This window comes from Rattus norvegicus, chromosome 18 (assembly GCF_021556685.1).
Source record: "Rattus norvegicus strain SHRSP/BbbUtx chromosome 18, alternate assembly SHRSP_T2T, whole genome shotgun sequence".
In the NCBI taxonomy this organism is placed as follows: domain Eukaryota; kingdom Metazoa; phylum Chordata; class Mammalia; order Rodentia; family Muridae; genus Rattus; species Rattus norvegicus.
In genome coordinates, this window is record NC_141551.1 from 23,658,058 (window position 1) to 23,670,867 (window position 12,810).

Sequence of the window (12,810 nt, forward strand, 5' to 3'; positions counted from 1 at the left end):
AAAAAAAAGCTAATGGTCAAAAATATAGCTGAGTCAGCTGCAGTGACAAACAAAAGTACCTGTTCTAGTGTAATAATTAGTGAGGAAGAAAGAAACACAGTAACATATGGAAGCTCACACCTGCTGTACCGCTGCCTTCCTGTGTATTTTGGCACTGTCTCTGAGTTCCCGGACAGCCAGGGTTACACAGAAGAAACTAGACATATATCATGTTGGTTTTCTCCCCGCCTACATAGTACATTCAAGTTTCCTGTCAAGTTCTCTCCATACTTAAGAGTAATGTTTTCCAGAAGGTGGACATTCTGATTTTTGTTTTCAGCTTTAGAAGAGGTGCTCCCCCAAGACACGAAGGCCGTGCTCCTCCAAGAGGAAGGGACAACTTTCCTGGTCCTGATGACTTTGGTCCAGAAGAGGTTTTCGATGCTTCTGATGAAGCAGCCCGAGGACGAGATCTCAGAGGTCGAGGCCGTGGCACCCCTAGAGGTGAGCAGTATTGAGAACAGCTGGTTTAAGAGGCAAATGGCCTCGAGCACAGCTGGGCGGCCTGTGAGCACAGTTTGTTTGCTCCTCTGTGTAGGGGGATCCAGGAAGTGCTTACTCCCCACTCCTGATGAGTTTCCTCGCTTTGAAGGAGGACGGAAGCCAGACTCCTGGGATGGAAACCGAGAGCCCGGTAAGGATGCTTATGGTTTGGTAGTTGACAGAGTACGGGCCCATCTCCAGGTTCTGTCTTTGCTGGTTTGACTCTGTGGTGGCTGGTTGGCTTCCTATCCGTCTACTTCAGTGTTTTATCTCAATAGATCAAGTGGAGACACAGGTGGGCGAATCCAGGTCTGGTTTTCATTGGGTTTCAGGCTGACCTCGAATTCAGAGATCTGTCTGCCTCTGCCTCCTGAGTGCTGGGATTAAAAGCATGTGCCACCACTTCTGACTTTTTGTTTGTTCGTTGGTTTGGTTTAAAGTAAGAGAGTAAATGGATTTGTGTTAAGTGTAAAACAGTACCATCCTTGGGTTAGGGAGATGTCTCAGTAACATCCTTGCCACATGAGGACCTGGGTTTGAATCCTCAGCCATTCATGGTACTGGCACCTGTACTTCAGTGCTGAAGAGGGAGAGACAGCAGAATTCCTAGAACTCTCCGACCTGTCTGATGAGTCAAATGTCTGCTTTTAGTTCAGCATGAGGTCCCGTCTTGTTAAAGTTGTGAAGTCAGTTAAGGCGGCGTACACCATTAACCTAGCACTTGGGAGGCAGAGGCAAGCAAATACCTACAAGGGTGACATAGTGAGATCCTGGCTTGGGGAGTGGGGGAGAATTAAAAAAATAAAGAGCTGAGAATGACACTTTTATATCGACCTCTGACTGACAGACAGAGCTGCATGAATACCACTCTTTTCAGTATATTTCTTTGTCATCTATTTGTAAAATAAAGATTAAAGAGTTAAAATTTTCTTCATCTTAATTGACACAATAAATATTAGTAGATGTATTTTTTTGTTACATTATGTATGTATGTATGTATATTCATATGTTCATATGTTCATGTGTGGGTATACATGTGTGCAGGTAGGTATGCATGTGTATGGAAAGCAGAGACTGTCTTTCTTTGGTGTCTGTCTCCCTTCTATATTGAGGCAGGTTTCTCATTTGAGTCAGGAGCCTGCTGATTTGACTAGTCTTGCTAGCCAGCTTGTCTCTGGGATTTTATGTACGTGTGGGTTTTATGTGGATGCTGGGTATCTGAACTCTGTTCTCATATTTACACAGCAAGCACTTTTCCCATTGAGCCAGTCCTCTACCCTTTTGCTCAATACTTTTAAAGATTGTGAGGATAACCTAAGTCTAAAACAACGGAGAACATCTGCGTGTACCTGCCTCCTCTTGTTCTGGGAGGAGTTTCTTCCTCACATCCGTGCAGTGACTCACACCCCAGCTATTAAGGCGAGACTCCTGCTCTCAGCTGCCTGGGGCTATACTGTTTCACTGAGCTGATACTGTCAGATCCTTAAGAGCATGGACCCTTCGGTTCTCATTTCAGGACCAGGTCATGAACACTTTCGTGATGCTCCCCGTCCTGATCATCCCCCTCACGATGGCCATTCACCAGCTAGCAGAGAGCGCTCCTCTTCTCTCCAAGGCATGGACATGGCCTCCCTACCACCCCGGAAGCGCCCCTGGCATGATGGGTCGGGCACTTCTGAACACAGAGAGATGGAGGCCCAAGGAGGCCCCTCGGAGGACCGAGGAAGCAAAGGTAAGAGGACAGCAATCGCAGTCCCAGAACATGTACCCTAAGTCCCCAAGGCTGCTTCCACTCTGTCTCCGAGCTTAGTCGGGCAGAGTCAGGCTCTAAACCTAGCGGGAGTGTAGTTTGTTTGAACTTGGACAGCTGGATGGAGCTCCCTGTTGAGGGTCTCCGCTCTGCCCTCTCCGTCCCACCCTCTGTGCTGCTGGTCCTACTGACAGTTGTAGCCTCCACCAAGAAGCTCTTTGGAGCCTTCAAGGGTATCATCTCAGGAGAGAGCACGTTCTGTATTGTACTTTTTGGCAGAGGCCCAGGAGGACCAATGACCGTGTACCCAGGAGCAGTAGCCAGTAACTGCTAACTACAAGTCTGGCTTTAGGTCAGACTGGGCCTGTGTGGTGTGCTGTGGATGCCCCATCTTGTTCACTTGCTTTTTATGTATTCTTTCCAGAAATGACTTGTGTATATCCAGTACACACACACACACACATACACACACACACACACACACACACACACACACACACACATATCCATCCCAGTTAAACAAGGCACTGTTCAGTATGCTCTGGTCTGGGATGAATTCATGGGCAGTCAGGATGCTCTGGCCAAGGACATGTGATTTGCATGACAACAGGCCAAGTTTACTACTTGGCAAATCCCCTAACACCTTTATGTCCATGAGATTCAACTTCCGTTCAGACGCAGTAGGAAGAGCCTGCTATAGAAGAGGCGCCCATCGCATCATCTCACAAGGAAAAGCTCTCTTGTGTATTCATTCATTTGCAGTGCTGGGAGTCAAACCCAGGATCTTGGCACACAGTAGGCAAAGCACTGAACCACTGAGCTCAAGGAAAAAAATTCTTTGGTAATACAATAAAGTTCATATATATTCAAGGTCAGTTCATCCCAAAAGGACAGAAAAAGAAGCCAAAGTGCACAGTGGACCTAACTGGGGCCTTAGTCCCTACGTCTGGGGTGTGTATGGTCCCCGAGATACTGAGGCCTGATGTCATGAGCCACGGATGAGGTCAGGAAGGGACAGAGGAACCCACCGAAGGGACTCACATACAGTGAGGTGCTCCCTCCCAGACCCTAGATTAGGCACAAAGCATACTCAAACTCTGTTTTCAGACTTCCTTTATTAACTGGGGAGGAAAAGTCAAGTGACTGATTTGCAGGTGTAGTTTTTAAGAGTCAAAAGGAAAGGTCTGTGTTAGAGTAGTCCAGGATGTGGTGGCATGTTTTGATTGGGCGTGTTAATTAGGCGAACCGAAGGAGGCTTTCAGTTGCTGGACATCAATAACTTCCACAGTCAAACCGTAGTGGTCAGCCTCAGGAGGAAGTGACCAACGACACCAGAGAGTGGACCTTGTTGGCTTAGCAATGTGATCTAACGGTTTTTAGGAAGGCAGGGAGAATCGGGGAAGGGAAAGGCCCCGCCAGCTCTGAAAGCCATTATGTATCTCCTTAAGACCTCCTGATGGTTCACTGTCATCAGGGAGACAGCTGTACCAGGAATTATTGGGGAGCAGGCACTATGATACAGGAAGCCATTTCTTGAATCATGTTTTGTTTCAGGCCGAGGGGGCCCAGGACCTTCCCAGAGAGTTCCAAAATCCGGGCGTTCCAGCTCTTTGGACGGAGACCATCATGATGGATACCACAGAGATGAACCTTTTGGTGGCCCTCCAGGCAGCAGCTCATCTTCTCGAGGGGGCCGGAGTGGCAGTAACTGGGGTAGAGGGAGTAACATGAACTCTGGCCCTCCAAGGAGAGGCACTTCAAGAGGTAGTGGGAGGGGTCGGTAGGAGGGCCGAATCGCCTTAGGCCTCTCTGGATACTATTTAAGAAGTTCTTGTGGACTTACCACAGAAGCAAAAACAAGCCTTTACCACTGTAGCCCTGAACAATTCTTCTGGGGCAGCTGAGTTCTATTCTAGGAGCCCAGTGAGGTGCTCGAGACAAAAGACTGATGCCGACTCCCCAGGGAGTTGGCCGTTTTGTCTTGTACCTCCTCATTGCTCTAAGTCTCCCGTTCGTTTGTGAAGAGAAAAGCTGGAATCCTTTTTTTAAGTGTCATGAGAAATGGAGCACCTCCACAAAGTTCAGTTCATGTCCAATTGGAAATTTATTTCTATATGTACAGTTTGTCAGAGAAAAAAACCTTGTTTTGTATGAATACAGAATGTGATTTACTCGAGTTAACAGAAGCACCAGTTATGCAGTGCTCACCCTAAGAGCTTGTGGTTTCAACACATCTGACCTGGTGAGGGCGTGCTTACTACTGGCACTTCCGACAGACGGTCACTTGTCAACTCCGCTTTCACATGATTTTTATGTTTCCGTTGTTACACCGCTCTTGTTATGCGATAAGGAGTACTTTAAAATTGCTCTATAGTTCAAGAAGGCTCAAAACCTCAGACATGCTCTATGGGGTAGAAAATCACACTGAAGAAAGACTTGAATCTTGTGGGTCTTCAGCTAGACATTCTCCCTTGGATGCATCTCCTAGCGGTTTAGCTTTGAATGGTCACTGAGAGACCTGGTGTAAGCAACATTAACGTGGTGCATCCTATCACACAGCTCAAAGGAAGTGGAACAAAGTATCTACACTTTGGAAAACAATCTCTTCTTCCACATGCACTCTGTGAAGATTTCAGGTTTCAGGGTACAAGACAGAAGGTACCAGAAAGTTCTCTGCCGTGACAAATTTCTTGCTTTAAAAAAAAATTAAAAAGGTGGGTTGGGAGGCAAAGATAGGCAGGTCTCTGAATTCAGGGCCAGCCTAGTCTACAAATTAAGTTCTAAAACAGCCTGGGCTACAAAGAGAAATCCTGTTTCAACCCCCCCCCCCAAAGAAGCCATATATGCATATATACATACATAAGCATGTATACATACATACAAAAGCAAAGGTGGGACTTGGGAGAGATGGCTCAGTGGTTCAGAGCCCACACAGGGACAGGAACTCAGCCCCAGGACCTGTGAGCAGGCAACTCAGCTAGACATGGAGAGAGGTCCTCTCCTTAAAAAATACTAACTTAGCATGTTAGCACACATGTATAACCTAGCCTTTGGGAGGTGGGGCCAGGAGGCTCACAATTCCAGTGCTGTCCTTGGCTACATGGTAAGGTTCAGGGCAGCTTGGGATTCCACTTTCCCCTTGTCCCACCCTTCAATTTAAGATACTGCTTCCTATGCTGACATTTTGCTGTCTTTCTTTTTTTTTTTTTAAAGCCCTTCACCCCTCTTATGGGAGTTTTGCCTGAGTTTATGTCTGCACCAGTTGTGTGCCTGGTGTCTTTGGAGGACAGAAGAGGGCATCAGATGTAATAGGCAGTTGTCAGTGCTAGGAGTTGAATCCATGTCTCTAGGGGAGCAGCCAGTGCTCCTAACCACGGAGCTCCTTCTTCAGCTCTGACCACTAGTCTTTCTGGGAGAGCCTTTATAAAAGTCACTCCCAGAGCTGCTAGCCTCTTGTTGCATTACTAGCTTTTTGGCACATGAAGACAGGTTTACTTGGCAAGTTGAGTGCTGCTGGACATCTCTGGTGGCTTAAGAGATGCTGACACAGTTGGACTTTGCACAGAAGGCCTCCCTAGCTGTGTGTGTGGGGTGAAGAAGACATGGTGATTATCTGGATGCTAGAACCTGAGGCTGTCTAGTGAATTTCAAAAATAAACATGGCAGCACTCACGACATTAGAAAGGAGCACTCTTCCTCCTCACTTGCACTCCCCTGGTATAACACACAAACACCTTAAAGTCAGAGTCCATGAAACTACAGGAATCCAGACACCATCCAGGCCGTGTTCTCAGAATGAATGCATTTATAAACAGTTCCTCTACATTAGGCATTACATATCTACACACAACATTTTCAGTGCTACTGTCAAAATATAAAATATTGTGCTTAGAATTTTATAAAACTTATTTTCAAGTAATGAATTCTTGACAATGTTTGAAACAGAATTTTAATACCTTGAACATAGTGACATAAAAAAAATGCACATCACTACTTGAAAATAGCATTTCCTTTCCTGAGCAGTGGAAGCTCTACTTACTGCCTGGAGGGCATGGCAAAAGGATTACCAGGGGGTAATTACTATAGAGGCTAGTGGTCTGGGAACCCTGTGACGTTGGGATATTGGCCAGTATAGGATCACATCATGGGGGACTGTTTGACCTAACCTGGAAAACAATTACTTTGATATCATACAAGCCAGCACACAGATATGGGTCTCAACCTCAGCTGAACATGTATGTTTTATATATTATCATACAGAAACATCTGGACCCATCCTCCAGTCTTCTAAGTAAGCTGATGGTATTTGGCTTCTAGGGTACTTTGGATGTGCCAGCCTAGTGTGAGGACACTGGTGGTGACATTTTAAGCTGAATACCCTTTACTTTCATGAATCAAGACTCAATACTCAACTGAATTTTTGGCAATAAATTACGATAGATTTAAGTGCTGATTTGCACCAGCACCACAGAAACAAAGCTACCTGCGAACCTAGAAGGAAATACAGCAATTATGTATGAGAAGCATTTTACACAGCATTAGTGTGGGACTTTTAACAACTGTGTGGGACTTTTAACAAGCAGCATCGTTAGGAATCAAAAACCTGGCAAAACTTATATAACAACTATGATAACTACAAATGTAAAAATTCCCTGTATCCCAGGATTTCTTAGCCTAGTTTTACAGAGACCTTTGCAAAATTTGCCACTCAGTCATACTGGATAACTGGCTTTTTGATCCGGAATATTGCTTTGACAAGTAAATATTTATACTTGCATATTATAAAGCACCGTATTTACTTCTTAACGGAAGAAAAAACCTGAGGTAAAAATATATTAGCTAATCACTACTTTAAATCCAGTGGTTAAATTTAGTGTTTAATCTGGTAATCTGGATTGCTTTACAGTGAGTAGGAGTAAGGAGGCTTTGAAAAGATGTAGCAGAACCGAAACCTGATCAACCAAACACATCCCTGGATTTCTTTAAATGACAAAAGGTAGAATGTAGTTCTCCCAAAAGCAACTAAGTCAGAAAGCTATTCATTTCTCCGTTTGTTCCTCGCTAAATCTGACGTCCGTGTAAAGCCAGTTTAGTGCGAAAGCAGTTCATGATAGTGGTTTCCGGAGCACTGTAAAAATCACGTTTTACCGTGGTCCATGCGACCCAGAACCACAGAACACTGAAGCCAAAGAAGGATCTTAAACCTCCTGCTCATCAGTTCTTGACAGGTGCTTCAAGCGCACGGACTCCGCCACGCAGTCCAGTTGGTGCCTTGTCCTTGTACGCTTGGGTACGGTGGAGTGTCCTTAGCTTGGCTGGTTCCTCTTCCTCCAGATTGGGACTGTCACACCGGGAGCGCGTTGGCTAGGCCCGTCCCGCGATTTAGGCGACCGAGCGCCAGGCGGAGCGCCGTCACGCCGCCCCAGGGCAGGAGCCCTATCAACGCGTAGAGTAGCGCGGCTACCTGTGCGCAAGCGCCGAGTGCCGTTAGCACCGTACTGCGCAGGACCAACGCGGCGTAGAGCGTGGCGCCCAAGGCGGCTGCGTAGCACAGCGCGCTCCGCGAAGGCGTCTCCTCGCCGCGCAGCAGACGCCCACAAGCCGGGCCGCCCCGCAGCAGCGCCGCGCTCGCCAGCGCCAGCACGGAGCCCAGCGACCAAAGGAGCGCGAACTTGCGCGCGCGCAGCAGCAGCACCGGAGCGTAGAGCGCGGCCAGACCGAAACAGAGCGCGGCCAACAGCAGACACAGGCCGCCCGCCGCCAGGCGCTGCCCGCGAGTCACGTTTGGGATGCACCGAGAGCCCGCGGGCGGCGGCTCGGCAGGGCTCCGTGCCCACGGCCATCGCAAAGCCGTGCTGCCTAGCCATGCCCCGGCAGGTCTGTCCCCGGACGTAGGCTCCTCTGCTGCCCTCGCGCCGAGCAGCGGCTCTGCGGCTGCCGGCCTACTCGCTTTACCCTGCATCAGGTAGTCCTGCAGCTGGCGGTGGAGATCGGCCATCTCGGACCGAGTGGCGTTAAAAACCGGGCTGATACTTCCGGGGTTTGTCACCCGCGACCGGAAGTAGCTAGATCCTCGGGTGGCGGTTGGTCGGCCTCGGCGGAAGGATGGTGTCCAAAGCTTGGCGGAAGTCCTGGAGTAGGCAGTACAGCTGTGTTGTATAGTCTACCAGATCCTGATTTTTTTGTTTTAGTCACCGAGTTAAGTCCTGTCAGCATTAAAAGACACAAGAGTGGCAATAGCAATAAAAGGATCCACAGGGGCATCTGCTGACAGACGAATATTGACTGTCAGGTGCCTCACATTGCTAAAACTGCTAAATGGAGGAATCTGGGGGAAAGGGTAAACAGAATTTTCTTTCCTTTTCTCTCTTTCGTTCTCCCTCCCTCTCTTTCAAGTTTCTACATGTCTACAGTTACCTCAGAATTCTGAAGACGTCGCAGGAGAATGGCTCAGTAGGTAGGAGCACTTGTTGCTCTTGCAGAGAACTCATGTTTGGATCCTGGTACTCACATGGCAGCTAAGATCTCGTAACTGTGGTTTCAGGACATCTAATGCCCTCGCAAGTGGTGCACGTACAACATGCAGGCAGATCACCCATATACATAAAATGTAAAAGTAATTTAAAAATCCACACCTACAGGGCTTAGGCTCCTTTGAAAGTGGAGTTGATAAAGGGCTAACTCCCACCCCCAACCAACTCTTCTGGTTTCCATTTTTGTTTTGTTTTGTTGTTTTAATTGTTGCACCTTTGTGCAATGGGTGGGGGGGGGGGGTTGACATCTCCTGATCTCTCCCCATCCACTCTAGCCTGTCTCTTGTTCCTGTTCAGGTGTGTTTAGGCAATCATGTTGATGAGACATTATGGGTATGGCTTCTGATGCTACTGAGGAGGTGTGGTCTCACAGCATCTGATCCCCATCCTCTGGGTCTTCCCAGTCTTCTGCTTCCTCTCCTGCAGTGCTCCCTGAATGTTGCGGTTTGCATGCCCTGACTCTGCACATGATGTGCAAATGTCTCTCTCATGTCGTTGGCTTCTATAACCTTGAAGCATTTTGACTCCTGCTTCAGATGTGGAGCAACCCCAGCACATTCCAGTCAGTTTCCCTGCTGTTCTGTTGCGTGTGCCGTTCTCTCTTGCCTTCTGGAGCTGTGTCTGCCTGTGACGGCTCACAGGCCACACTGCAGAGACTCCCAGGACTGCACCTCCCTCCTGCACACTTTCTGTGTTGTACCAGTCTGAATTGTGACAGTTTACCACGTGAGTCACTGTTTTTAGGACAGGGTCTTGTGACTCCCTCTCAGGGACCCAACTAGCCTGGTAAGTCGGCACAGCCGTCCTTCAGTGCAGTAAATGTTCTCGAAGACTTGGTAGATGTCCCTGAAGCCATCGGTTGTTCTGTCGGGGCCTTTGTGTGGGAAACAAGATACGTGATCTGTGGTAACAGATTCAAGGGATGAGTGAAGGGGTGCAGCATAGAGAGAAGAAGAGACAGGACCACTGATTGGCTGCCAGACCTCATCTTGAGAGATTTCCCACAGGCCACGACGTGCCCACATGCCCCCTTCTCAGATTCCCCATCCCACTGGTTTGTCTAATGAATAATTTGGGACTTGAAACTGCCTTTTCTGATAGTGGTTCAGTCACATAGACTACCATTAGCTTTTCATCTCTCAGAGTTTGGAGATAAGCAGGTGACACTGGCCACCAGCTCAGAGAGAGGCCTGATGCTTCCTGTCTGTATCTCTTTGATGGACTCCAAGCACACCTCGTGCTGAAAATGTTCCACAACAGTTCTTGTTTAAAAAAAAAAAAGTTGCTCTTTATGGTTCCACGAACATACATGTTAATTAAAAGTTCAGTTCCCAACACTCACATGGGCAGCTCACAACCACCTGCTATTCCAGCTCCTCCTTCTGGCCCTCAGGGGCACCAGAACACACATGCTCACACATATGCGTAAGTAAGCTTTTTAGAAGCAGCTGCAGGACTGTCGTTACAATATGCCAATCGCATTACAAAAGGAATCTGAGTTGATGGTTTTTTTTTTTTTTCTGTGTGAACAAATTTACTTTGTTCCACACACAAGAGGATTAACGAAAATATTTTATGAATTTTTTTTACCATTACTTTGGCTGTGGGAGGTGTGCAGGTGGAGCCGTAGAGCAGCATTACGGGACTTAATCTTATACCATGTGGGTTTCTGGCTGTTGAAGTCCTCGTTAGATTTGGTGAGAAGCATCTTCACCCATAGAGCCAGCCGTCTTGCTGGTCCACTAAAAGACAGGTGGGTAAGAGCTAAGATGGGTCAAAGTTGCTTTTATTCACCTGACATAGTTGTCTCCAATTATTACAATGTCTTTGTCTCCTAACCTAGGCCTAGTCCTGGAAGCTTCTAGTCTCTGTCCAACCAAACCGAAGCCTAGAATGTTTTTACATAGTTTTCTTTGCTTTCTGGCTGGCTGATTTGACACAACTGTTCTCGTTCAAATTCCTCTCCAACAAACAACTGATTCAACCTGTCTTCTCTGAGCTTCTCCTGAACTACTCTGCATGTCCTAAATTCTAGCAATCTGTCCTTGTTTCTGGCTCGCTTTGTCCTTTGTCATTCTCTGTTCCGTCTTCACTGTGTCTAGCTTGCTCGCTTTCAACCTGTCTGGACAGCTCTCCCAGTGAAACTGCTTACATTCCTTTCCTGTCCCTCTGCACTGCCCTCCTAAGAGCCTGTCCTTCCTCTTCTCGAGAGGGCTGGGCAGGTCCCAGTCTGTCAAATCTTTCTCTGATTTGTCATTTGGTCTGCCACCACTTTGAAACACAGTGCTTTCTTCTACAAACTGACTATACCTTCATTATTTGGGATCAAAGGTGTGTGCTAGGGCTGACCACACCACAATTAGAAACAGTTGTTTTTAGTGAGTAACACAGTCTTGGGGGTCACAATATGATTAAATATCCTGCAATAAGGATGCAGCAAATGGGCCACGGTGGTGGCATTTTAACTGTGGCAAACACCAGTAATCCCGACACTCGGGCCAGAGCTTGTCAGCATCAGTTCCTTTAATATATATAATCTGAATGCTTTAGCTCATGTTAAGGGGTGAGAATAGTCAGCCAAGGCAACCACTCAGGGTGTATTTGAGAAATTATCTGTCAGGAAAACAGTGTATTTCAGACAGTTTAGTGCAGAGCCTAACTACAGTTTGTTTTGGGGTGGTGTGTAGCCTACCCATAGCCATCCCTTGTGTCCCCACCACCTGGTCAGACCTAACTTTCTGTCCATCACATAAAGCTCAGCTCAGCATCTTGACAACAGATAAAACATTTAAGGCTGTATTAACTTAGCAAACCCCTAGTTTCCGACTAAGCAAAGAGCCAAGTGTTTTCAGAGAACATCCAAGGCCCAGGGTTCTCCCCATCTTGTGATAATCCATCTGCTTGAGGCACCCATTAGTGTACTTGAAAAGTGACTTATGGCTCTCTTTGTTCTGCTACTATAAAAAGTATGAAGTTGTTGCCTAAATCTCTGTGGTCCCGCCATGGGCACTCATTTGGCTTTGGAATAAACTACATTCCTTACTCCTCTGACAGCAGTTTCTTTCATTGACAACATTCAGGCTATCAGGCCTGATGTTGAGGTCCTTGAAGCATTTTGGAGTTGAGTTTGTGTAGACTGAGAGCTAAGGGTCTAGTTTCACTCTTTAACATGTAGTTAAGCAGTTTGATCATTTGTTGAAGATGCTGTCTTTTCACCAGTGTGTGGTGTTGGCCTCTGTTTCAGGCAACAACGTGGTTTGTTGTGTGGGTCCTCAGTTCTGTTGCACTGGTCAGTGACTTTATGCCGGTACCAGGATGAACTGGCTGGCCATGTTGTTTGGGATTGCTTTGGCTATCCTGGATCTTTTGTGTTTTTGTATAAAAGTTAAGATTTTTTTTAATTTCTGTGAAGAATTGTGTTGTGTATTGTCTTGAATTTACAGATTGATTTTGACAGGACAGCCAGTTTGAAAAGTGTTTTGATGTATGGCTTTCTTTCTTCTGTTGCCAATGTTTCTGAAATTGTTTCCAAATTCATATTCCTGGCCATGGTCACTTCACAATATTAGTTCTACCAATCCATGAACGTGGGTGGCCGTTTCCACATCATAGAGTTTTTTTTTTTCTCACTGTCTTAATGTTTTTAATTGTACAAGTTTCACTTCCTTGGTTAAATCTCTCTCTCTCTCTCTCTCTCTCTCTCTCTCTCTCTCTCTCTCTCTCTCTCACACACACACACACACACACACAGTGTAAGTGGAACTATTTTCCTGATTTAGTACTTGGCATGTTTGTCATTAGTATATTGGAATGCTACTGATTTTTGTGCACTTTTTCCTATTGTGCTGCTTTGATGAACATTTTATCTGCTGAAGAGATTTCCTGTGGCATTGGTAGAGTCTATTCTATATGGAATCTTATCTGCAAATGAAGATACTTTGGCTTCCTCTTCTGTCGTCTCCTCCCCTTGTCTTCACTTGCTCCAGCTAAGACTTTTCCCTACCA

At 46.6% G+C, this 12,810-nt stretch overlaps 2 protein-coding genes across 3 annotated transcripts in view; one reads left to right on the forward strand and one right to left on the reverse strand.

Annotated features, from left to right (window-relative positions):
* Nucleotides 1-4,448, forward strand: part of Wdr33 (WD repeat domain 33) — a 103,072-nt gene extending 98,624 nt beyond the window's left edge. The window contains exons 20-23 of one of the 2 annotated variants that reach the window (XM_087592900.1): nt 320-483; nt 578-673; nt 2,039-2,254; nt 3,827-4,448. In XM_087592900.1, the coding sequence (XP_087449026.1) occupies nt 320-483; nt 578-673; nt 2,039-2,254; nt 3,827-4,003 (653 nt within the window). In that variant the 3' untranslated portion in view covers nt 4,004-4,448. The remainder of the gene's footprint in view (nt 1-319; nt 484-577; nt 674-2,038; nt 2,255-3,826) is intronic. The other variant, NM_001107398.2, reaches the window with a different exon arrangement.
* Nucleotides 4,449-6,069: 1,621 nt separating this feature from the next.
* On the reverse strand, nt 6,070-8,270 carry Sft2d3 (SFT2 domain containing 3). The gene has a single exon (NM_001108887.1). The coding sequence runs from the start codon at nt 8,268-8,270 to the stop codon at nt 7,617-7,619; it is 654 nt and encodes a 217-aa protein (NP_001102357.1). The 3' UTR covers nt 6,070-7,616.
* Between the last annotated feature and the right edge of the window lie 4,540 nt (nt 8,271-12,810).